Source organism: Leptonychotes weddellii, chromosome 16, assembly GCF_054177405.1.
Source record: "Leptonychotes weddellii isolate Sample4059 chromosome 16, ASM5417740v2, whole genome shotgun sequence".
Classification (NCBI taxonomy): Eukaryota; Metazoa; Chordata; class Mammalia; order Carnivora; family Phocidae; genus Leptonychotes; species Leptonychotes weddellii.
This window is the reverse complement of record NC_138384.1, coordinates 29,813,709-29,840,415: the sequence shown is the minus strand read 5'-3', so window position 1 is coordinate 29,840,415 and position 26,707 is coordinate 29,813,709. Positions and strand designations below refer to the sequence as shown.

General features: G+C 37.6%; 1 protein-coding gene across 14 annotated transcripts in view; it reads left to right on the top strand.

Moving 5' to 3' along the window:
• CYLD (CYLD lysine 63 deubiquitinase) overlaps positions 1–26,707 on the top strand; it is a 65,889-nt gene that overhangs the window by 25,543 nt on the left and 13,639 nt on the right. For 9 of the 14 annotated variants that reach the window (XM_031037893.2, XM_081806591.1, XM_031037895.2 and 6 more), the window contains 8 exons: positions 9,147–9,245; positions 10,794–10,910; positions 17,957–18,336; positions 19,213–19,378; positions 20,495–20,636; positions 21,899–22,021; positions 24,133–24,224; positions 25,136–25,202. In XM_031037893.2, coding sequence (XP_030893753.1) covers positions 9,147–9,245; positions 10,794–10,910; positions 17,957–18,336; positions 19,213–19,378; positions 20,495–20,636; positions 21,899–22,021; positions 24,133–24,224; positions 25,136–25,202 — 1,186 coding nt within the window. Of the gene's footprint in view, positions 1–4,303; positions 4,565–8,546; positions 8,692–9,146; positions 9,246–10,793; positions 10,911–17,956; positions 18,337–19,212; positions 19,379–20,494; positions 20,637–21,898; positions 22,022–24,132; positions 24,225–25,135; positions 25,207–25,420; positions 25,554–26,707 lie in introns of those variants that run through there. The other 5 variants (XM_081806595.1, XM_081806593.1, XM_081806596.1 and 2 more) reach the window with 5 other exon arrangements.

The following is a 26,707-nucleotide window of genomic DNA, read 5'->3' as shown; positions in this document are numbered from 1 at the left end:
TTTCCTTCTGTATCCTTTTTTTTAAGTTTTTATTTAAATTCCAGTTAACGTACAGTGTAGTATTAGTTTCAGGTGTACAATTTAGTGATTCAACACTTCCATACATCACCTGGTGCTCATCACAAGTGCACTCCTTAATCCCCTTCACCTATATCGTCCATCCCCCCACCCCCTCCCCTCTACATCTACAGTTAAGAGTCTGTTTCTTGGTTTGGTTCTTTCTCTCTCTCTCTTTTTTTTTTTTTTCCCTCCCTTTGCTCATTTGTTTTGTTTCTTAAATTCACCACAATCAAGATAGCATACCTATCACCCATAATGATGCCCTTTGTGATTATTTCCTCCCACTTTTGCCTGCCCCATCCCCCCCAAAATCCAGGCAACCATTGATCAATCATCTTTGTATCCGTATACATTTGTCCACAGTTTCTGGAATTTTATATATGTGCAGTAACTCAGGATGTACTCTTTTTGTCTGATTTATTTCACTCAGTATAATTCATTTTGACACATTCATGTGTCTTTATTACTGAGAACTATTTCATTCTGTGGTAGTATGTAATTTTATGTATATGTTTTATAAGTATATTGTTTACTATATATTAATATATAGCTTATGTGTATTATTTAATGTATGTTAATACATTGTAACTATATATTAAATATATTTTATATATATCCTCAATTCTTGCTTATATTTAGTCTTTGACCTGGATTCCTGACCCAGAGCTCCTAAATCCCTTGGAATTTCCTGGGTGATAGGAGTGCCTTCTGTTCTAGTGAGATGACTCTTGGTGGCCTCCTGGATGGGGGCTGGTCACTAGAAAGACCAAGCCATGATTAGAAGCTTGAACTTTCAGCTGCAGTCCCTATCCTCTGCAGAGGGGAGCAGGGAGAGGAGCTGGAAATGGAGTCAGTAACTGATCCTGCCTACCTATTGAAGTCTCCATAAAAATCCCTAAGGTACAGGGTTAGGAGAGCTTTCAGGTTGCTGAACACATGGAGGTGCTGGGAGGGGTTTGCTCCTAGAGACGACACAGAAGCTCTGTGCCCCTTCTCCATACCTCGCCCTAAGTCTCTCTTTATCTGGTTATTAATCTTTATAATTGATTATATCCTTTATAATAAAATGGTAAATGTAAGTGTTGCCCTTAGTTCTGTGAACCAGTCTAGCAAATTATGGAACCCAAGGAGGGGGTCCTGGGAACACTGATTTCTAGCTGGTCAGTCAGTAGTACCACAACCAGGAACTTGTGCCTGGTGTCACAATGAGGACAGTCTTTTGGACTGAGCCCTTAACTTGTGGGGTTTGCCTCTGATTTTCTCCTGAGTTTTTAAAAGTCAAAATATAATTCACACAGCAGAATATTCACCCCTTTAAAAAATGTACAATTCCATGACATTAAGAACATTCACAATATTGTGCAGCCATCACCGCTGTCTAGTTCCAGAACTTTTTAATCACCCCAAGTGGAAACTCATACTCAGTGCCTGGCAAACACTGATCTGTTCTCTGTCACTATGATTTGCCTATGGACATATGGACTATATGCTGCTATATGGACATATCATATAAACAGAATAAAAAATATGGCCTTTTTTGTCTGGCTCCTTTCACTTAAGCATAATCTTTTCAGGGTTCATCCATGCTGTAGAATGAATCAGTCCCTGAGTTCTTCTTATGGGTGCACAATATTCCATTATATAGGTATAGTGCATAGTTGACTCTTGAACAACATGGGTTTGAACTGTGTGGGTCCATGGATTTTTTTTTTTAAAGAACAGTAGTATACATGTATTTTTTCTCTTCCTTATTTTCTTAACAATATTTTCCTTTTTCTAACTTACTTCATTGTAACAATACAGCCTATGATACATATAACATACAAAATATGTGTTACATTGTTAACGTTGACTATGTTATTGGTAAGGCTTCTGGTCAACAGTAGGCTATTAGTAACGTTTTGGGGGAGTCAAAGTTAAATGCAGATTTTCAGCTGCATGGCAGTCAATGTACCAAACCCCCCTGGTGTTCAAGGGTGAACTGTATCTTATTTACCCATTCATCAGTTGATGGCCATTTGTATTTCTAATTTTTGATTATTTATGAAAAATGTTGCTATGAACGTACATGTTGTAAGTTTTTGTGTGGACATACTTTTCAGTTCTCTTGGGTTCATGCCTAGGAATGGAATTGCTAGGTCGTATGGTAGCTGTATATTTAATCGTTAGTAGAACTGCCAGGCTGTTTTCCAGAGGGGCTGCACATTTTACGTTCCCACCAGCAATATATGAGAATTCTGATTTCTTCACATTCTCCTTTTTCCTTTTATTTTTGTTAAGTTTTATAGTTTTTCATCTTACATTTAACCCCATGGTTCATTTTGAGTTAATTTTTTATGTACAGGTATTTTTCTTTTTCTTTTCTTTTTAATGTCTAATTGTCCCACAACCATTTGTTGAAAAAGACCTCTTCCACTGAATTGCTTTTGTACCTTTGTCAAAAATCAGTTGGGTATATTTGTATGGGCCTATTTTTTGATCATTTTTTTCTTTTGAGAACTTCCTCTAGATCTGCTGGTGACAAATTATTTTAGTTGCCCCTCATCTGAGAATGTCTTGCTTTCCCCTTCATTCCTGAAGGATATTTTCACCGATTATAAGATTCTGGGTCAAGAGTTCTTTTCTCTCAGCCCCTGAAAAATACTGTGCTACTTCCTTTGGGCCTCCCTGGTTCCTGATGAGAATCTGCTCTCATTTGAATTGCCTTTTTTTCCTCTCCTAAATGTTTTGTTTTTCTCTGGCTGCTTTCAGGAGTTTCTCTTTGCCTTTAGCTTTCTCAAGTTTAATTATGATGTGTCTTGGCATAGAATTCCTTTGGGTTTATCCTGTTTGGTGTTTGCTCAGCTTCTTGGATTGCTAAGTTTATATCTCTTGCCACATGTGGTCAGTTTCAGCCTTCCTTTCTTTGAGTACTTTCTGAGGCCTGCCTCTTTCTCCTCTCCTTTTAGGATTCTGATGAAATAAATGTTAGATCTTTTGTGAAGTCCCACAGGTCCCCAAGTCTCTCTTTTTCTTTTTTCTTTTTTTAAGTCTATTTTCTCTTTGTCGTTCATACTGGCTAATTTGTATTGTTCTATATTCAAGTTCACTCATGATTTCCTGCGTTTCCTCCATTTCGCTATTGAGCCCATCCACAGAGCTTTGTATTTGGGTTGTTGTTTTTTTCAGTTCTAAGGTTTCCATTTCACTCTTCTTTGTATCTTCCGTTTCTTTGCTGAGACTTTCTATTTCTTTGATGAGGTTTCTGTTTTGTCATTTTTTTCCAAGTGTGTTTCTAATTGCTTATTGAAGCATTTTTATCATGGCTGTTTAAAATCTTTGTCAGGTAATTCTAACCTTTCTTTCATCTCAATGTTGGCATTTATTGACTATCTTTTAAAATTCTTCTTGAGGGGCGCCTGGGTGGCTCAGTCAGTTAAGTGTCTGCCTTCGGCTCAGGTCATGATCCCGGGGTCCTGGGATCGAGCCCCACATCGGGCTCCCTGCTCAGCGGGGAGCCTGCTTCTCCTTCTCCCTTTGCCATTCCCCCTGGTCATGCTCTCTGGCTCTCTCTATCTCTCTGTCAAATACATAAAATCTTAAAAAAAAAATTCTTCTTGGGATCTTACTGGTTCTCAGTATAATGAGTGATTTTTATTTGAAACCTGGACAGTTGGGTATTATGTTTTGAGACTCTAGATCCTACTAGATCTAGAGCCAGCTTTTAGCCAGCTTTCTCTGACACTGCTCTGGCCGGGGAAGAGGAGGGTATATGCCACCTCATTATTGCCGGGTGGAGGCAGAAGTCTGTTCCTCCCTTGGCCTCTGTTGATACCTGAAACGGAAGCTCCTCATTCCTGCTGGGTAGAGGTGTGCGTTGGTTTCCAGTGACTCTGTGATGAGTGTGGCCTCATCGCTGCTGGGCTATGGAGAAAGTTCTGACTCTCCACTAGACCTCCTCTGGCCCCACCCCAGCAGGTGGACAGAGACGGAAGTCTAGGCTCTCCATGTGTTCTCCTCTGACACCAAGGGGTGGGAGAACTTGGTTATCAGGTGGTGGCTCCACACTTGGCTTTCTCCAATCTCATGCAACTGGGGTGTTGGAGTACTTTGTAACACCCTTACATGAGTGGAAGTCTAGGCTCCCCATTTGGCCTTTGTTGGAGTGGGTGGGGCCACTGTTTTTTTCTGTGGTGTTTGCCTGGTGTTGAGTGATTATTATCTAATATTTTTCTGTCTTACTAGGTTTCCTCTTTTCTCATCCTTTGACTAGAGAGAGCTGACTTGTTGGGGCTTTCTTTTGTCTGTACCCATTGGCGTTTCCAGTTTGCTGGCTTCTTCAGTGCTAAGAGGGATACATGAGGGAAGAAGAAAATCCAGAGAATTTTCCACCGTGTTGTTCCTTAGGTCCAGAGCTCCTCACCTGGTCTGCCTTCTCCTCTCCACCTTCCAGGGTCTTCTAATTTCTGTTTTGCATGTTATGTCCAGAATTTTTAGTTGTACTTATCAGGAGGAATAGGAAAAGGTATGTCTACTCATCTTTCCAGAAGTGGAAGTTGCACCTGTTGTTGTAAGTTAACAATAATAGATCTTAGGCATCGCTTCATATTAGTATATGAATTGCATACTTAGTCTTTTGTTTAAATTATGCATTGTATTTCATTTTATGAATGTACCATAATTTTTTTAACCAGTTCCCCTACTCTACTGATGGGCATTTAGGTTGTTTTCAATCTTTTGCTCTTACAAGCAGTGCTTCAGTGAATAACTTCATGTATATGTATCAGTTTGCATGTGGTCCAGTATAGCTAGAAGATAGCTTCCTGTCTTACTATGCATATCTTCTTAGAGAAGTGTGTATACATTTGATAGAAGAGTCATTGTTGCCTAAAGGAAATCAGAATATTTCATTTTAGATGGATCTGATTGTGAAAAAGTCACTCCTTGTATGAATGTGTGCTTAGATCTACTTTCCTACAACTTCATGCACTGATTCTAGTTCAGGGCTGGTGATCAAGATAGGACAAATCCAGCTCCTCTTCCTTACAACAATCCTTAGATATTCAAAGCTGGATGTCTTTGGAACCTTCATCTTCTGTTCTCCATCCTAAAAAGTTTGAGTCATTTTAGCCATTGCATGATTTCCAGATACTCTTGAATAAGACCTGGTTTGTTGAAGATTTTTTTTTACACTTGGGCATCTAGAGGGAAATGGAATACTATAATCAATATGTTGGCTAATGGTTGCTAATGACAAAAAAATTGACCCCAAAATTTTGGGGACAGCCCTGTCACAGTCTGAATTTTATTCCCAGAGACCACTGTAATGCCTTCCTTGCATTATGAATGAATGACTGCATCTATAAATCAATAAATTAATAAATACTGAGCTTACTCTTGACTTAAATCCCCAATTTTGTTCATGCATATGTCTGCTTCTGATCTGTGCTTGTACAGTTGATTTGGAGGGCATCAGCTGGACTTTGCATTTGGCCCTATAAAACTTTATGTCATCAGAGCTATCCAGTCTTCCAACATTTTCAGATCATTGTGGATTCTAATTGTGTCCTTGCATGTATTGTTTCTCTCTCTCAACACCATGCCATCTGTACTCATCTGACTACTTAAATGGGATATATTTTGCTCATATTCATACAAAATATTCATAAGATATTTTTTAAAAAGGTAACTTCCTGGAAGTAGAGTTGCCGGGTCAAAGGGTATGTGTATTTACATTCTGATAGAGAATGCTAAATGGCCTTCCACAGAGATCGATTGTCCGTCCGAATCACCTTTAATTTGAAGCACTAGATCTGAGTATGTAACCCTGATGTCATCTGATGGGACCTTCCACTTTTTTTTTTTTCAACAAGTTTTCATATAAAATAATCTAAAATATAAGGAAAGCATTTATTTTGATCAGCAGCAATCCTGCCTCATGAAGACATCTTTGTGTAGTGTTATGTATCGTACATTGGTATCTGGTTTTATAATACCTCATTTTACCCAAGTAAACTTGTATTTTCTCTAGTAGCTTTTTCTGTGGATATTAAACTCTCATTTGGGTCTGAATTATGCTCTTGTGGCTGATGATGTTAAGCAGTACATCAATTAAGTGATTTTTCTCAATTTAATGGGTCATTCAAATTTCTTGTGGTTTGATGGTTATTGTTCACTAGTTTATTGTCATGATTTCAACCCAAGATTCTCCAAGAGATTTTTGTTTTTCTGATTAAATTAACAAGAGTGATGGATGAGCTGCTACTTTATAACTTTTTATTGAATCATAATTGATACAGAATATTATATTAGTTTCAGTTGTACAAGATAGTGATTCAGTGTTTTATACATTACCAAAAAATGATTGCCATGATAGGTCTAGTTACCATCTGTCACCCTACAGATTTATTACAATATTATTGGCTCTATTCTCTATGCTATACATTACATCTCTGCGATTTTTTTTTTTTTTTAAATAACTGGAAGTTTGTACCTCTTAATCCCCTTTACCTATTTTGTCTGCCCACTTCCCCTTTCCCCTGGCTATTGCCAGTTTGTTCTCTGTATCTAGGAGTCTGTTTCTCGTTTGTTTTATTTATTTTTTTAGATTCTACATATAAATGAAATCATATAGTATTTGTCTTTCCCTGTCTAACTTCTTTAACTTAGCATAATACCATCTAGGTCTGTTCATGTTGTTGCACATGGGGATTTCATTCTTTTTTATGGCTGAGTAATAGTCCTGTGTGTGTGTGTGTGTGTGTGTGTGTGTGCGCGCATGTGTAACACATCTTCTTTATCCATTCATCTGCTGGTGGACACTTAGGTTGCTTCTGTATCTTGGCTATTGTAGGGATACATACATACTTTCATCATTTTGAATGTAGTCCTGCTTTGTATATATAATGGATATTCTTCATCTGGTTTCTTTTACTCAACCCAGTCTCTGTGTTGTATATATCAGTAGTTTATTCTTTTTTTTTTATTGCTGTGTAGTGTTCTGCTGTATGAGCAGATTACAGTTTGTTTATTTTGCTTAGAATGGATTATTTCAGCTTTTGGTTATTCTGAATGAGGTTGCTATGCACACTTTTGTACATGCCATTTGGTGGACGTATCATACTATCTCTTTTAATATCTCTTAGGCATAATTGTTTTAATCTCACAAAATTGTCTGCCGGATTGATTCTTTATTTACTTTCCCATACTGTGCTCACTTTGGCAGCATGTCTACTTTCCCATACTTACTTTTCCTGAGATGGTAATCTCCTAAAATTCATTTAAGGTAGAAGGCTTTGGTTTTGGATCATGAACATAGCAGTGACAAAGAAACAGTATTTGGTATGTCATTGCTGGAGGGCAAGTTAGATGTGGCATAGAATTCTGTAGGAATATCTATTCCTCAAAACTGGTGTTTGACATTCTCTCAGACCAAGTCTTTGGCAGAAGATAACTACTGTTTACAACTCCAGTGCTGTGTTCCCAGTCTTTGGAGCCCTCCCCTAATCACCCCCAGAACAGCCACCAATGGCTCGTCCATGTGGCCCTCTGTTACTGCTAGCCTCTGTTAAGATCGTTTGCTGCCTTCATGGTAATCACCCTAACTGTATCATGTATGTAGGATATCACGTGCATGTGCATATCTTTCGAACATGGACTTACATGTAGCTAGTTACAGTTAATAGTGGGAATTAGCTTTCTTTAGTCAATTTATATGCTATCATTTGGGAACTCTTTTTGCCAGTGACTGAGAAATTTTACCTTCCACAGTAGCTCTCATATACTTGGAGACTTGGAGATACTTGAATGGCATCATCATCAAAGTATTAGTAAATAGCTTTTACTATATCACTTGGTTGAAATCATGGCTATTTAGTATAATTCTTGAATTAAAATAATTTTTCATTTGATCATATTCTGACACATTTAAGATACAGTTTAACACTGAAATCTTTTCTCCCTCCAACCATGATTTATATACATTACCAAGCATGATTTATATATGATTAATTCAGTATTATTTCCTTTTTCTAAAAAAGTGGCCTTTTCCTTATGTTTAAAATGTAAAAATTTTCCTATTTTTTTCTTTCTGTTCTCAAAAATCTACTGTGGGTGCTATCGTTTTTGCTGATATACAGCTTTATCAGGTATGATTCTTGTGTCATGTTGGACTTGACAGATCTGTTGTTGAAATTTCCCGGGGAAAATCTTTCCAGATTGACTCTCTACATTTGCTTGATCAGTATTTGTGAATATCTTATGAAAATTGTTGGCCTTTAAGGTATAGAGTGGTCTATCAGAAACAACTTTGCCAAATTTATTACACCTATATTCCAAAAAGAAGTTTTGAGTGTTTTCTTCAAAAATATTCATATTTTTCTCTGGTTTCCTTCACCATTAACCTGTGTATAGTTCTCTGCATTTTTCCTGTTTATACGCGTACATGTTTGTATACTTGTCATTCTTAACATACATGATTTTTCAAACTGCTACATATTTCTAACCAGGTTTTTTCCAGACTGTCTTCCATGAAATACATTGGTCTGAGATGCTAAAGAGAATGGGACAAAAAATATTATAAAATGTTTACTATATCCTTCTTTGAGAGATTCACCATGCACATTAACATATTAAAGGATCTGGTGTTATGCGGTAAAGAAATTTGTTTACCTTTGTTGATCTCAGCATCTTCTAGAAATATTTGAGTGTAGAACACTTCATAACACCCTGGGTGTTGCGGGGATACCCACTGGGGAACTCTTGCAAAAGACTGAGTAGAGTTTTCTCTGTAATGTTTTAACACATCAAGTAATAATTGATTAAAAGTGATTGAATTTTCAAGAAGTTAAAACACTTAGCTGAATTGTATTTGGGTTGTATTTTCTTGTAGAAATTACATTTTGAAATACAGCATTGATTTTTTTTTTTTTTCCTGTATACTCTCTTTCAGTACTTGTGTCGACCTTTAAACATTCGTAAAACTACTGTAAAAATGCTGCTTTTTTGTAGGAAAGAGGTTTTTTTGGTTCCTGTTATCATGTTTGCTCGATTGCTTCTCTTCTGTAAGAATTTGCTTTGATCCTTAAAAAATATGTTTACTGTTTCAGATAGCGTGACACAGGAAAGGAGGCCTCCCAAACTTGCCTTTATGTCAAGAGGTGTTGGGGACAAAGGTTCATCCAGTCATAATAAACCAAAGGCCACAGGTATGGGTCAGGAGACTACAGTTCTTAGATATTAACATGGTATCTGATTTGCCATAGCACTGAAAGGAGGTTGAAAGTTTTTACTCAGTGTATATGTAGGTTCTCTTCTTCCAAACGTTTTTAGTATTTCACTAAAAATTTTTTATAGATGCTCTTGCTTAAGCCAAGAGTTCCCAACCTTTTTTAGTTGATGAAAAGCTTTCTGTGAAAACCTGTGTCTTTTGTTGGTTTGTATCAGCTGCTTTTTGGAACCCCCTACTTGTAACATTTGTATGTAAAATTTAGAGTTGCAACTGTACAAAATCACCTTATCTGGATAATGTTAGAGAGGGTAAAGTATATAGAGAGTAATTATGTGGATTTTGCTAACAAAATGTGGCACAAGATAAATTCCAAACTGCTAAGCAAGAATTTTTGTCTCTCTTCCAGAAACTCCCTCACAATGCATGTGGAGTTTTTAGCTTTTTTTCTTTAGCTTACACATATTTCATAGTTTTAAAGGATGGTGGTTATACAAGCTAAACAGCTCATTTAAAGAACTGTAAGAATGTTTGTTAACTCAGATGTGGGTTAGGAGCACCCACAGAATATTTTTTCCTCAGTTATCTGGTGAACAAAACTACTTTGGCTCATTTTAAAGGAAATTGTATTTTAAGAAGTATTTTATGTGACTTTGGACCCTGGGAGACTTACGATTAAATGGGAGACACAAGTAATCATTATTTTTTGTGTTAAATTATGGATCTAGATAGGATAGCTCACATTTGTTATTCTTACTTAAATATAAATAGCCTACAGATTTTCTGAAGACATGTGCATTACTTGTGTTGTAGCAGATCTTAGTTATAAGCATAAAATATAGAGCTATCTGCTTTAAATTGAAAAAAAAAAAAACACAGATTTTGTATGGGTTCTAGAAACGCCCTGCTCTCACCGACAGCGTGTCTTCTTAGTACTGAGGCAGGGTAAGGTCTTGAAATGTCGGTGACAGGACTATACTAACTCTTTCTTACTTTAATATAAAAAAATACTGCTTCAGGTTTTCAAAGGCATGAAGAAATGAAGCAAGGAATTTGATGTTGAAGAATTCCAAACTGTTTAAATTTTTTAAACTTAATTGGCACACTGATTTATGTATACAACATTTGAAGATAACCTTCTTCTGAAAGAAACCATTTTAAAATAACAGGTTAAATTTGGGAGCCAACAGGTTCCTCACATGAAATTGGGGAATAGTGATGTTGACACTTGGAAATAAGCCATAGAAGGTGAAATAATTTTTAAAAGCAGTTTGTCTTAAAAAAAAAAAAAAAAAAGCAGGCTCTTTTTTTAACTTCTTCCTGTTCCCCTCCTATATTGATTCTTGGGTGGAAGAATTTTTTGACATTGCCAAAGTGGTTGAAAACGCTAATAAAATACATTGTGTTTGTATACCTCTATTGCTTTCTTAAGCAATTGTTAACGCTGTATGCATGTTAATTTCTCTTAGGGAAAAGCTTTCACACCATATTGACTTTATTTTTAAAAGAAACTTTTCTTGATCCATAGGATCTACCTCAGACCCTGGAAATAGAAACAGATCTGAATTCTTTTATACTTTAAATGGATCTTCTATTGACTCACAACCACAATCCAAATCAAAAAACACATGGTACATTGATGAAGGTAATCTATAATTTTAGTGTCTCTTATAATGATCCTCTCCTTTTAGCTCATCAGGAAAAAAAATAAAGGCTTTTTCACTAGCATATCTCATTTTTGGAAACAGAATGAATAGGCCACTCTTCAGTAATATGACTGAACTAAAATATTTTGTACAATTTGAACTGTACTGCTGTTAAGATTAATACAACATTCAGAAAATGTATTAGTAGCTCGTTTTCTTCCCTTAGCTGATCTTTAGGGTAGATCTCTAGAATCAGTTGAATCATTTAAAGTCTTACCTGTCTGCGTCTTTCTTTACCTCTTTAAAACACTCCCTTTTTACCTTTCTTTGGTTCAGGGACATCATTTTCTTCCGGTTTATTATTTTCTTTGTTCATTCCTTCAGTAAATATTTATTGAGTGCTTACAATGTGCCAGGCACTCCTCTAGGCACAGAGGTTACAATGGTGAGTGAAAAACAGGGTCCTTGCCCATTCTCACTTCATGATCAAGTTATTAAAATGGACATTAATCAGACCATCACAGAAACAGATCTAGAATTGCAATCATGGTGAGAGCAGTGAAGGCACGTGATGCTGTGAGAGCATATAAAGGTGGATTTTACCTACGGGGACTCGGGGATGTTTCTCTGAGGAAGCAGTGTGAGCTTAAATTTACCAGAGGAGTGCGAGATAACACAGGGAAAGGGACAAAGAACCTTTTAGGCAGGGGGAATAGCATATGTAAAGGCCTCGTGAAAAAATGGAGCTGGTGTTTGCCAAGGACTAAAAAGAGCCAGAGTAGCTCGAACAAAGAGAGACGCATAACATTTTATGAGAAAGGCACACGGGGCCAGGGCATGTGGAACCTGGTGTGCCCTATTTAAAGGAAATGGGAAGCCGCTGAAGGATTTTCAGCAAGGGATGACATGACCAAGTTTGCCTTTTGAAAATCATTCTGGCAGCACCGTGGACAGTGGATTGAAGCAGGGACCGTGTGGATATGAGGGCACCATTGAAGGTGGTTGCAGGGCCCAGAAATAGATTATAGCAGCTAGGGCGAGACTTGTTGGGGGAAGGGATGGGGAAAGTGGATGGTGTAGGAGATATTTAGGAAGTGAATTGATAAGACTCAGATAGACTGAAAGTGAGAGCTGAGGAAGAAAGAGGTATCAGTGATACTCCAGATTTTCTGGCTTGTATACTTCTGTGATTATAGAGGAAGGTGATGAATTTGATTTGGAATATGTTGAGCTCCAGGGGCCTTTTAAACTTCCCAGAGGTGATTTGTTAAGTAGACAGTTGGATATACAGGTCTGGAGCTTAGAAGAGAGTTAAGAGCTGGAGAAGTAAATTTGCAAGTTGCTCCCACATATTTGGTGATTAAAGTCCTGTGAATAATATCACCTTTGTTGAGAGTGGGGGGCGGGGGATGGAGGGTGAGGGATAAGACCTTAGTGGCTGGGAGACACAGGGGACAGAGAAAAAGCAACCGGAGGGAGGTGAGGAAAACCAGGAGGTTGTTGGGTTAAGAAGCTGGGGAGCTAGCGGACAGCAGTATTGAATGCACCGAGGAGGGCAAGGAAGATGAAGACCACACGATTACCTGCTGGATTTAGCCAACGGGATCCATCGATAACCTCAGTTGGTTATGCTTTCGTGGAGTGAGGAAATGGAGACATGAGTCCAGCTGCCTAAAGTGGAAGTTTAGGCATCATCCTGGACTTCTCTCTCTCATTAGTCACATCCAGTTGTCACCAAGTTTTCTGGAGTTCCTCCTCTTCAGTATCGCTAGAATCTTTCCCGTCGTCTTCATTTCTGCAACACTGCCTTAGTTCAGGTCCTTTGTTGCTGTCTGGTTAGTATAATGGCCTTCCAACCGGTTCGTCTGCCTCAGCCTTGTTCCTTCTGAATTTATTCTGAACAATAATAACCGCCCTCACCGTCATCTTGATCATTGCTACCATCATCACTGTGGCAACTTACTCTGGACAACTTACTGCACCAGGCATTGTGTTACACGCTTTAGATGCATTACTTTGTCCTCATACCAGCTTTATGAGGTAGGTGTTTTTACTTTGTCTCTTGTTACAGTGGTTAAATACCTTGTGCCAATGTTGTACCCAAAGTCTGCTTAACACCAGACCTGCCGCTTTGGATCACTACGCTGTGTTTCTCTTCACATTACTCTCTGGTTGATTTTTCTGAAGCTATATCTGCTCATGTCTCTCCTTTGCTGGATATCGATTAATTTTCTGCTGGCCCTTGAAGATAAAAATCCAGATTCCTTACTTTGGCCTGTTGGACTCTTTTACGGCATGGCTTCTTACTTGTTTCTGTCATTTGTCCTGCATTCCGGCTCTAGCCATGCTTGGAGTGGGGCCATTTTGGAACGTGCCATACTTGTCTCTTGGCGCCTGTTGTTCCTCTTGCCTGGAAATCCTTCTTCCTGTTCCTCCCACTCCGTGCTCAGGCTTACTTCTATCCATCTGTTCAATCTCAGCTTGGGTATTATTTTCTCCTTGGAAGCCTTTCCCGTCTCTCCTGGGTTAGGTGAGGTGCCATCATAATTGTTTGTCGCCTGTCTCTTCTGCCAGACTGGAGTTCCAATTGCCTCGCACAGGGCTTGGCATGGAGTACATTTCGTAATTGTTTGCAAATTAAATCAAAATAAGAATTGAAGAGTACTGTAGAACTCTGTAATGACTTTTTAGTTATCATATGGATTATTTATATTATACATAAACAAATGTAACAGTCCAAGTCTACTGTTACCTCCCTTGGGCTCAGATAGTCCCTTGGGCTTAGATACTCATAGGAAATGATTTGAGTGAGCTCTCTGATTTCGCCTTCTCTGTGCCTTCGTTTCGACTTGGGTAGGATATTGTGAAGAGAGGCAGGCATAGGACCTCATCCCCAAGAATTCTTCCTATAGCCATAGAGCAGGGAGCTTCCTTCAGTGATGCTTCTCCAAGAGGGTTCTGTCTCCCGAGAGACTACTTTGGTAGGTTTTGGCCCATATGTTAGCAGTTATCTGCTCTCTCAAAGATCTTGGGAGTGTTGGGGCACCCGGGTGGCTCAGTCGTTAACGTCTGCCTTTGGCTTGGGTCATGATCTCAGGGTCCTGGGATCAAGCCCCACATCAGGCTCCCTGCTCTGTGGGAAGCCTGCTTCTCCCTCTCCCACTCCCCCTGCTTGTGTTCCTTCTCTCTCTGTCAAATAAATAAATAAAATCTTAAAAAAAAAGAAAAGAAAAGAAAAGATCTTGGGAGTGTTGAGACAACAAGGGCCTGGCAGGGTCCTTTGGTGAGTCACAGCCCTGCTGGCCTCTGCACGAGCATGGGGACTGTCCATGGTGGTTATGGCGCAGCCCCACTCTCTCCCTCTGTTGTTACTGGTGGCTTTGGGAATGCTTTTCCTATGAGCTTCTTTCTTTCTAAGGAAAGGAAGCTAGTAAAACCGTGGGTTTGTCATAACCTAGGTGACATTAATTCTTTAAGTTTATGCTATGATTTTATTCTTACACAGTTTCTGTAGTGTGGCAGAATATTTTTAACTTTTTGACTTTAGTCTGATGCTAAGTGTATACTAAGTGTATATAAGAACGTGGGTCCTAAACGGGATATATAAAGTCATGAAATCTATGTGGAGTAGGCCTTCATCCTTAAATTAGAAAACAGAAGTAATTTCATTGTAAAGGAACATTTCTTTTCTATAATTAATTTCACTTATATATTTAAAAAGCTTTTTTTCCTACAACGTTTGATTCATGTATTCACTTTTTTCTTAAATGTTGAGTATTTTCTTGTGTTAGTGGCTATACCAAGTGCTGTGGATTCAACCATGAAGCCTCATGAAAAACCATGAAAAAGACAAGCAGAATTCCTGTTCTTATGGAGCTTATAGTCTGGTTGGTATGACAGACAGTAAATATGTAGATAGACAAGGTAACAATCAATGGTGCCATGTGCAAGAAAGAAATGAACAGGGCATGATAGCATCTGGTGGGAAGCCAGCTACCGTAGAGTGTTGTGGAGAGGTCTCTTTGAGGAAAGGATATTTGGGTTGAGATCTGGATGTTGTGAGTGAACCCGTCAGAGAAAGAGCTTGGGAAGAACATTCGAGGCAGAGGAGATAGGAAAGGCAAAGACCTGAGGTGAGAAAGAGTATGTGAAGAACAGGAAGTAGGCCAGACTGGCTACAGCATGGTAAGCAAGGAAAACAGATATATGAAAGGAATTTGGACAGGTAGGTGGGAGCCAGATCATCCAGGACCTTGTAGATCTTGGTGAGAAATTTAGTATTTATTGTAAGAACACTGGAAAGCCATTGGAAGTTTTTAAATAGGGGAATGATAGAAGATCATGGAAGATCTTTAGATTTTAAAAAGGTCTCTCTTAGAGTTGTATGGTGAATAGTTTGGAGAGGGACAAGAAGGTCAGATCAGGAAAGAGACTCATTACAGGGTGAAAGATGATGGTGGCTTGAATTAGGGAGATAATAGGGGCGAAGAGAAGAGGATGAATTTGACATATATTTTGGAGATAGAACCAAATGCTTTGTGGATTTGGGTTTTGGGCTTGAGGGGTTGAGGGTTTGAGAAAGAAAAGAATAACTTTTAAAATTCCTATGTTAAAGGGGATCTTGGGTGGCTCAGTTGGTTAAGTGTCTGCCTTCGGCTTAGGTCATGATCCCAGGGTCCTGGGATCGAGTCCCGTGTTGGGCTCCCTGCTCTGTGGGGAGTCTGCTTCTCTCTCCCTCTGCCTTCAGCTCCCCTGCTGTGCTCACTCTCTCTGTCAAATAAATAAATTAAGTCTTAAAAAGAATAAAGTTCCTATGTTAAATATCATTACTAAAGAATCTTAAATGGATAAGGTAGATAGAATAATAAGGTACAAAGTACAGTGAACACTCATGTAGTCACTACTCACTTTGAGAAAAAAAACTATCATCGTGACCTTTGAAATTCCCTTGGAGCCTCTTCCTAGAATCCTTCCCTTCATGCTCTCCTCTGAGCTTCTGTCATCTTTAATTTAGTGTTTATCATTCTCCTGGTTTTCATGATAGCCTTATAAGTTTGTACGTCTAAACAGTATACTGTTATTTCTGCATGTTTCTGAGCTTCCTATAAAGGAATCAGACTGTATGTATGCTGTAATTTCCCCTCAATATTATGTTCCAAAGATTCATCATAGTAGTAGTGTGATTATAATTTATTTGTTTTCATTGCTGTGTAGCATTCCATTCTGTTTCATTCAATTGCTGTGAAATGTCTAAATATACCACAGTATATGTTTCCAGTCGACAACTGATGGACATTTGAATTGTTTTTATTTTCCTGCTATTATTAACAGCTCCGCTATTAACATTCTTACACGTGTCTAGACTGTATACTTAGAAATGGATTCACTGGGTCATGTCATATGCACATCTTTCCTTTACTAAATCATGCCACACTGTTCCCAGAGTAGTTGTACCAGTTTACACTCCCATCAGCATTGTGTAAGGGTATCATTTGCTCTTCATCCTGACCAATAGTTAATGTTCTAAGACCTTGAACTTTTGAAATATCTCACATTGCTTTTGTCCTTTTTTTTATCTACTTACTAGTGAGAGCAAGAATCTTTTCACTGATGTGTTGGTGATTTGGGTATCTTTTTCTGAGTTGCCTTTCAGGCCCTTGGACCATTTTTTCCTAGGTTTGGTTTTTTTTTTTTTGTCTTTTTTATATTGATTTATAGGCTTTTGTCCAATTTTAATCCTTTGTCAGAAATATGTATTATAGGGGCACCTGGGTGGCTCAGTCGGTTAAGCGACTGCCTTCGGCTTGGGTCATGATCTCAGGGTCCTGGGATCTAGCCCTGCATCGGGCTCCCTGCTCGGCGGGAGGCCTGCTTCTCCCTCTCCCACTCCCCCTGCTTGTGTTCCCTCTCTCGCTGTCTCTCTCTCTCTGTCAAATAAATATAAAATCTTAAAAAAAAAATGGATTAGAAGTGTTTTCTCCTTGTCCGGCTCATATTCTCACTCTTGTTATGATGCCTTTTAATGAATAAGTAGCTCAATTTTAATATCATATTTGTCAGTCTTTTCCTTTATGGCTTGTATACTTATATTCAAAAAATTACTCTCTGGCCTAAAATCACAAAGAACATTCTTGTATATTGTCTTCCAGAAGCTTATAGTCTTGCCTTTCACATTTGTCTTTGAAACACCTGGAAGTGATTTTTGTGTAGAGCATGCAGTACAGCTTCAGTTTAATTTTTTTTTAAAGTTCCGGTAACTGATGATCTCAGTATTATTTATTGAGAAGTTTATTCCCTGCCCTTCCCTCCATGGTCTGCAGTGCCTGCCTGGCATCTGTATTAGTTATCTTAAGGAAATAGCTTTTGGCTTTCTCTTTTTGTATGTTGGTTTTGTCTTAAATTAGTTCCTGTTTTTGTAAATTTATCTGGTTTTGATTCTCTTTGCTGTATGTTTGTCTTCTCTTTCATTAATTCCTGTTGTATTTATTCTTTTCCTCTGGACTGTTTTTTGGGAGGTTAATCTGTTCTTCCAACTTCCTAAGTTGTATTCTGAGTTCATTAATAATTCTTTTTTTTCTAAAATAAACTGTATTAAGTCTGTACATTTCCTTTGTAAGTACTAATTTAGTTGTGCTCCACAAGCGTTTGTTGCTTCTTTCTCTTTTTTCTTTATTTTAAAAATTTACATAATCATTTCTTTTTTGGTCCTTTAGTTACTTAGAAGCGTCTTTCTAAATTTTTTGGTATTTTTTGGTCCTGTTTTCTAACTTAATTGTATTATGGACAAAGTAAAACCTATTTAATACCAATCAATAATAGATTTTTTTGGTTTGAACAATTGGGTGCCATTTACTGAGGTAGAAAAATCTGGAGGTGGGAGGAGAATCTAGACCACTGTTTGGAGAGATTAAGTGTGCAGTGCTTACAAGAATCCTTCTAGAGTCAAAATGGGCAGTTGGACTAGGCGTGTATATTAATTTTTAGAGATATGGGCATATTTAATATTCTTGAATACATTTTTCTAAATAAAAATAATTTTTTATAGTTGCTGAAGACCCTGCAAAATCGCTTACAGAGATATCTCCAGACTTTGGACACGCTTCACCACCCCTGCAGCCTCCTTCCATGAACTCATTATCCACTGAGAACAGATTTCACTCTTTACCATTCAGTCTGACAAAGATGCCCAATACCAATGGAAGTATTGGCCACAGTCCACTCTCTCTGTCCGTTCAGTCCGTGATGGGAGAGCTAAACAATGCGCCTGTCCAGGAGAGTCCACCCTTGGCCATGACTTCTGGGAACTCACATGGTCTGGAAGTGGGCTCTCTGGCTGAAGTTAAAGAGAATCCGCCTTTCTATGGGGTGATCCGTTGGATTGGTCAGCCACCAGGACTCAACGAAGTGCTAGCTGGACTGGAACTGGTAATTTAATTTGACTTAAAAATTGCAGTTCTTCTCTGGAGTTCTGTGTATTTTTTTCCCTATTACGCTTTTTTTGTCAAAATGTTTTGTCCGAAAGGCATCACTAGAGAAAAATTTTATTCCCGTGTCACCCAACGTCTTTGCCACCCACGAAGCATCTGACCCACTTGTTCCTGATGTTAGTTCATCTATGTTCAACTAATGAAAACAGATTTTTAGACTAATGTGTTTAGGCTCATTACATTAAACAGAATACAGTAAGGAAAGCAAATCTGTTATCAGCTTTCTTTTTCTTCCTCAGTCTCCCTCCCCTAGTCAGTTCTAATATTTATATCGTCGGTTTTAAGATTAATTGCCATTTTTAGAGATTTTTTGTGATCTTTATTAGAGGGAAAGATTTTCCCTTTGGAGACTAGGAAAGCGTAACGTTTGGCCTTTCATGATCTGGAAAGGATAATTTGAGAACATTTAACTTTTATCTATAAAATATATTTCTTAAAAAATTTGTTTGCATGCCAGTGAATGCTACTTTTGGGGAGGGGCAGTTGTTAAAATAAATCGCCTCTGCCCCTTAGTTTCAGTACTTGTGGAAATGGTGTGGGAAAGTTGGTTAACCAGGGAAGGTTTAAGCACACATTCTAGAAGAAAATACATTGAGGACTTCATGTTGGATTAAGGAATTAATTTCTTAAATGATTAGTTGTGGGCTGAAGCACTGGTTAGTCGATCCTTTTTTTTCTGATGGAGTTCTCGGGACAGGCGTGATGAGGGAATTCTGAGAAAGGCTGAGCCAGAAACACATCTTAGCAACCTTCGTTCCTTGTATGCTGTGTTGCAAGGTGCAGAGTAACGCATACCGAAGCATTTCTTTTTCAGGAAGATGAATGTGCGGGCTGTACGGATGGAACCTTTAGGGGCACTCGGTACTTCACCTGTGCCCTGAAGAAGGCGCTGTTTGTTAAACTGAAGAGCTGCAGGCCCGACTCTAGGTTTGCCTCTCTGCAGCCAGTTTCCAATCAGATTGAACGCTGTAATTCTCTAGGTATTTGGATGCCTTTCGTTTACTTTACCAATCTGGAGTGACTCTGGTTCTGATCTCAGGCCATTTTGCAGTAGGAGGCAGTGACAGCGTTTATACATATTTCTTGCCAATGTTCATCAGCTCGTAAATCAGTAAAAATTGCTACTTGGTGTATAAGAAAGTTACAGTTGTCCCAAGAGGGGACTTTTGAAAAAAATATCAGGAAAAAAAATGAGATTTGGAAAGTGAAAAATAATGGGACTTACTTTTCTCTTCTTGTTGGTCGCCAGCATTTTTTTAATGTTTTTAAAATATTTGTTTGACAGAGAGAGGGAGAGAGCACAAGCAGGGGGAGCGGCAGGCGGAGGGAGAGGGAGAAGCAGGCTCCCAGCTGAGCAGGGAGCCCGATGCGGGGCTCGATCCCAGGACCCTGGGGTCATGACCTGAGCCAAAGGCAGACATGTAACTGACTGGGCCACCCAGGAGCCCTGGTCGCCAGCATGTATTTTTTAAAAACACAGAGGTGGAAATTGAAAAGTGGCCTTCTTTTGGTGTATCGAGTACACCAATAAACATAGCTTATCAAGGAGTCAGCATTGTTACACGAAGTAGTTTTAGATTGATTCATAGAGGATAGATCCCCTCATCATTCATAACAGGGGACAGTTTCCTGATGCCATCCCTTTCCAGTTTTGGGTAATAGTTGTGAAGCATCTTGACAGTTAAGCAACTATCAATAGGAAAGCCATCTTTATGAAAAACATTTTTCCTTACAGTTGAAGTAGTGCTGTGGAATTTTGTTGTTTTCTTTTTCGACTTGAAGATGAAACATCTCAGACAAATTATAAAATATTCGGGGAACAAAATATTTTATTTGGCAGATGCTTTTTATACAGTACTTAATACCCTGAAGTGTTTTTTAAATGGTGGAGGAAGTGAGGTTGAAATGAGCAGTAGCATTTTTACAAGCCAAGCTGAAGAACAATGAACCCAAACCTACCTTTTACTTAGTTTTAAGTCATGAAACAAATTTTGCCTCAGAATACAAAAATGTATTTTAAAATGAAGAAATATATAGGAGTACATATTGTAATAGTTAAAAAGGGTACTTTGGCATTTTCATTTTTATGTTTGCAGCATTTGGAGGCTACTTGAGTGAAGTAGTAGAAGAAAATACCCCACCCAAAATGGAAAAAGAAGGTTTAGAGATAATGATTGGAAAGAAGAAGGGTATCCAGGGTCATTACAATTCTTGTTATTTAGACTCAACCTTATTCTGGTAAGTTTCAAATTAATGCAATAGGGATATAGTTCCACGGGGGCAGAGGCGTGTGTGTGTGTGTGTGTGTGTGTGTGTGCGCGCGCGCATGCGTGTACATGTTGCATGTGCATGAAAGAAACTGCTAACTGCCTTTGAGTGGCTGGGGAACAGGAAAGAAAGGGAGATTTACATTTCATTATACCCTTTGGAAGCTATTGAACGTGGTCTCGTGCTCGTATCCAAAAAAATTACTATAAAAGTAATGCTGTGAGGGAGGAGTAAGACTGATAGTGTTACAGGGGGGACAGATATTCTGGGAAATCGTGTGACTGAAGAGAATTAAGAGAGTTTTTTTTAAAGACTTATGTTCAGTAGAAGCACAATTGCCCTCATATATGTAGTTTATTCTAAAGTTGAACGACTTAGCATGGCAAGAAGTTTTACACTGAGATCCAACCAAGTTCGCTGCTAGTTAAGCTGAATGTAACTGACCAGCTGTCTACAGCCATGTTGTAAGAATTAGGAACTCAGTGGGGTGTTAACATTTTAAAAGTGGGGAGGAGAGTAAACGTGGTGGGCCATTCTTTTTGGCAGAATACTTTACATCTCGTGGGTATGTAAGGATAAAAACAAGCCCTAAAGAACTGATAAAAGACTTTCTAGATTTCCTGATAAAAATTTGTATTAGCCAAATTTCCTTTTTCTTTGATCCTAGCAAGTCACTGCTGTTAGTCGCTCAAGTGATTTTGGCACAAGTGATTTTGGCATTTAAAAGAAATTTCTCTCTCTGCAAAGGGGTGTGTGGGGAGAGAGGTAGGATATCCGGAGTGGGTTATATACTGTGTATGTGTATGCCTTGGGAAGTAGTTTCAGACTTCCTCCTCTGTTGTCTGTCTGTACTTCGACTCAGATTTGTAGGCCCCTTTTCAGCTTTTGCAGAGAAGTTCACTTAATATACTTGAGGCATGTTTTTATCCTTTAACACTGTCAATCAATAGTTTGTTTTCTCAATATTGGTATTTTTAACTTAGAAGGATCTCTAGACCCTGATGATTAAACGATGGGAAACTTAACGGGTGTCTCTGGGACCTGTGTTAACGGAAAGCACTAATTTGTATGTTCCTTGTTCTCCAGACTTTGTGTGTTTTCTCTTCAATTCTCTTTAGTCTCTGTTTCCCAAAAAGTATCATTTTAGTATCTGTTCAGTATCTTTTTAGTATTCTGTTTAGTATCTGTGGTACGTGTACAGCATGAGGAAAGATATTCCTTTTATTTTACAGCTTGTTTGCTTTTAGTTCTGTTCTGGACACTGTGTTACTTAGACCTAAAGAAAAGAATGATGTAGAATATTATAGTGAAACTCAGGAGCTACTGAGGACAGAAATTGTTAATCCTCTGAGAATGTAAGTAGAAGATCTATACTTATTTTGCCTTTAGATGGTGTCCTATTTGCTGTTTTTTGGTCTAGTAATTAATTTATACCTGCTTTCATTTATTAAGGAATGGGTGAAAATTTGTTGATGAAGTATGATTGAACCTTTACTGCCTTTACTTATTTAATTTCTAAATCTGGTTAGGGTGTAGCACATAGCGTATGCCATAAAATGATGAAACCATTTTGGTAGAGTCCAATTTAGTAATTGCAGTAGGTTTAGAAAAGCTGATATAAGGTACGTGGTACTCTTATCTTCTGTTATAGCTCATTCCAGCAGTTACCTCTAACAGTGATCATTCTCTCTGGTCCAGTTGGCATAGTCTGGCTTCTTAAACTTAATTTTATCTGACAAAAAAGGAGCAAAAGAAAATTTTGATTTGTAGAATAGCTAGTATTTAGTACTCTTGTATTAGAAACAGATGAGATGTATTTTATTAACACCTTTGTTGGTTACAGGAATATATTTAGGCCTCCCTGCACATCCTTTTAAGTGATGTTTTTGGTCATTTCTTAGTTTATGAATTATAAATACGTCTTTCTTTGGTCACAGAAAGCAATTTGTGATGATATAAGCTCAAGTGACGAGACATCTAGTAGAGACATTTCATAAGTGGTAGTAGTGACGTGTGATAATTTCACATTATAAAATTTAAACTATGAAGAGTTAGCTAAGGCCCTAGACTATGAAAGAAATCTGTTCACTCAGGAATATAGAGAACAAACTATGTAATTTAAAGTCCATATTAATTTGAATCTTGGGACCCTTTTCTTATTTAACAGTTAAAATTTAAAAATAGTCTGATAGAAGATTTTGATGACAAAAATGCAGAAGACTGAATAATAAAGGAGGGCATGCAGAATGGCCTACTGTATAACATGGCTAGGAAAGTAAATTATAATCTCCCTCCTTCTATCTTTTCTTTACATTCTGTAATGAAAATGACTCTAGTTTTCATCCTTTAAGGTAATTACGAGTCTTGATTTTGATATCAGTTATTTTATCTGATGCAAATTTTTAAGTTTACTGTCCATTTCTTCTCCCAGGTAATTGATAATGGAACAAGACAGATCAAATCCAAAACTCTAGACCACTTCCTTCTTTCCTTCCCAAACATCTTAAGTCCATTAACAGAAATTATTTGGATACTGTTGTCCAACCAGTTAAGAATCATGATTAACCAGACTCTGTCACCCTGTTCACAGCAAGGCCCTTGGCAGATGCCTTGTTGTGATCAAGATTCCTGGTGTCTGCAGCGTTCCTATCTCCATTATAGCTGACTGGTTTTATCTGTTACTGAAACTTCTGCTTTCTCCGTTTCAAGCTCCTCAAAGGCAGAGTCCCTGTTTTATCATCTTATTCATTTTTATATTCCCAGTGGCTGACAGGTTAGAGTACTGTGTTCAGTGGTGGATGCTCAGTGTATGTCAGTTGCAGAGAGTTAATGAGTGAATGAATAGTCAGTATACAAAATGGGTATTAGATTAGCTAGTTTTGACTTGCTCTTGTTAAGCTTGTGATGGCCTCCCAGGTTTCTTCCAAAGGCATTTTTAGCGTTAGAATTTTGTCAGGGATCCCCGTGGAATATACTGAATGTGTCCTGTATTCAGATAAAGATGAGAGACAATGTCATGCACTTGATGACCAGCTTGGTTGCACTTTCAATTTTCAGTTTTTTATCAAGGCCCTTTACCATTCATTCCCTTTGGCAGCTTTTTCAGTGTTTAGTATTAAAAGGACTTGCTCTCAAAGTTTTTTTTTTGTTTTTTTTTTTAAGTAAATGCTTTAATTTCTTAAGCAAATAGAATCAGAAGACCAGTCATCGTAATTTAAAAATGCTTTTTCTTAGATTAGTATATGACAGCTATTACTTAGGCATGATAGTGTCTGGGGTAATTCTGATGCTAGATTTTTAATTTGTAAACCTCAAGAAGCAGCCTATAACTGTGATTTTCAAAATAATTGTCTAGCTAAGAATTTATGTATGACGTATTGGAATTATATAAGAACTGTATGATTATCAAAATGGGTTATACTAATTTGATATATATGCCAGTATTAATTGTTTTTTACTAATGTAGATACGGATATGTGTGTGCAACAAAGATTATGAAGCTGAGGAAAATACTTGAAAAAGTTGAGGCTGCATCAGGATTTACCTCTGAAGAAAAAGGTGGCTCTTAATTTATAGGATATGCATTAAAAATAATTTGAAAGCACATGCTAAATTATTGGCAGAAATGTGTGTCTGTGTAGTTTTGGGGATTTTATTTTAAACTAGAAATTCCTTTCTGTGTGATGTACAATTTTTTTTAAGTTCTTTTTTTAAGCTTTTATTTAAATTCCAGTTAACACACAGTGTAGTATTAGTTTCTGTGTCACAGACCGTTTTGCCCCCTTTTTGTAAATACTTTCTCTCTTCTAAAAGTGAGTGATTTATGGGAAAATGAATCCCTTTGAGAAGCTGCCTAGTTGTAGTACTTTAAGTTAATAAATAGTTTTTGTCTTTCCTTCCAGCAATGGTATTCATCATTGTTTCCCTTTAGGGGTGAAGGGTTGCACTGGGTTCATCCCCATTTTTCCAATTAGCTTTCCTTGTTATAAAGGGACTAACATGGCAAACTAGAATTAAGTTTATGGTCAGAGACCATGTTTTAATCTATTCTTAGCTAATGGATTTCCTTAGAGATTCAGCTCCTGACTGTGAACATGTTAGCAGCATACTGTAACCAGCTATGGTGTTTAGAGACTTGGTAATTATTCAAATAACAGGAAAAAACAAGATTATATTTCCAGTTTTATTCTGCTTAACCCCCCAGAAGAAATTAAAATTATTTCATTATACATGAATTTACTGTACCTTTTCACACACAGTAAAGTTATAACAAAATTGGACTGTCCTACTTTGTCATAACTATTAAATATCCTTTATAGTTTTCATTAGGCAGGAAAACTTGAGAACTGTGCTTTTAATTGAAAAAGTATCAATTATGAAAGTGAATTTAGAATCAGAATATAACTATTATAAAAAAATAGAATGATTTAAAAATTTCATCTATGACTTATTTTTTTATTTTCTCCTAGATCCTGAAGAATTCTTGAATATCCTGTTTCATCATATTTTAAGGGTAGAGCCATTGTTAAAAATAAGGTAACTTTTGGGCGCCTGGGTGGCTCAGTTGGTTGGGCGACTGCCTTCGGCTCAGGTCATGATCCTGGAGTCCCGGGATCGAGTCCCACATCGGGCTCCCTGCTCAGCAGGGGGTCTGCTTCTCCCTCTGCCCTCTTCCCTCTCATGCTCTCTGTCTCTCATTCTCTCTCTCTCAAATAAATAAAAATAAAAAAAAAAATCAAAAAAAAAAAAATAAGGTAACTTTTAAATTGTTACAGAAGCATTGGAAAAAATAGGCGATCTTCATTTTCTCTGCCATCATTCCAAAAAAATGATTTCTTTAGTGATTATATAATATTGTATTTGTTTAGGAATCTTAATATGCTAGGTTCCTATGATGCAAATTTAACCATTTAATTATGTAATTAATTAGTTTAATTGTTCTCCCCACAGTATCATAGTTAACTGGAAGAGTGAATCCAGTGTAAATTTATGCTTTTAATTTTAACCATAGTAATAAATATTATTGCAAATCATTTTCTTATAAAACTGTATATAAATATTTTTATAATTTAATTAATGAAAGATTCTAAGGGAAATCAAGATTTTAAGAGAATCTTATTCTTGGAGCGCTTGTGTGGCTCAGTCAGTTGAGCATCCAGTTCTTGATTTCAGCTCAGGTGATGATCTCAGGGTCCTGGGATGGAGCCCCACGTCTGGCTCTGTACTCAGTGGGGAATCTACCTGAGATTCTCTCCGTCTGCCCCTGCACCCGCTCATGCTTGCACTCTCTCTCTTTCTCTAAAGTGGATAGATTAATCTTAAAAAAAAAAAAAAAAAGAGAATCTTATTCTAACCCAGTCAAATACCATGAGAATGCTGTTTTTGATGATCCATCACTCAGAATTAGTTTAGCCTCATATTAGCTCTTTTGTTCCCAGTTTTGTAACTTAGCCTTTTTTTCTCCTCCATCTTGAATGAAAGTCTTAAATCTGATGCACTGAAGTTCTTAGTGAGATATTCTAAATGGATGAACTTTCCAGGTGGTTTAACGATCACAGTCTAAGTGCTGGACCCTTTTATACTTTAGCTTGGGTTCCTCTGATGAAAATCTTGCTGATTTACTATTACTTCCCTAAGCTGGTCACGTACAAATACTCTTACTCGTCTTTGTGTCGTAAGTGATGTTGTTTGATGCCAGTGTTGAATCCTTCTGGAAGGGAAAGGAGGACAGTACCACAATTACAGTTTGATACTGTTTTGGAAGTTTTATCTAATGAAATAAGACATAATACATAAACATCAAGAATACATATTTATTCTCTATTCAGAGATGGTAATAGCTATATGAACATCTAGAAAATCGTAGAGAATTGTTCAGAAACTACTGGAAGTAACACAAGAATTTGTAATTTGACCATGTAGACAATAATCATGGAGAAATCAATAGCATTTCTATATACCTTCTAGCAGATATGAAAAGGGAATGCTTTCATACTTCATGAAAGTATAAAATGCCAAGAAATCAATTTTATTGAGATGGG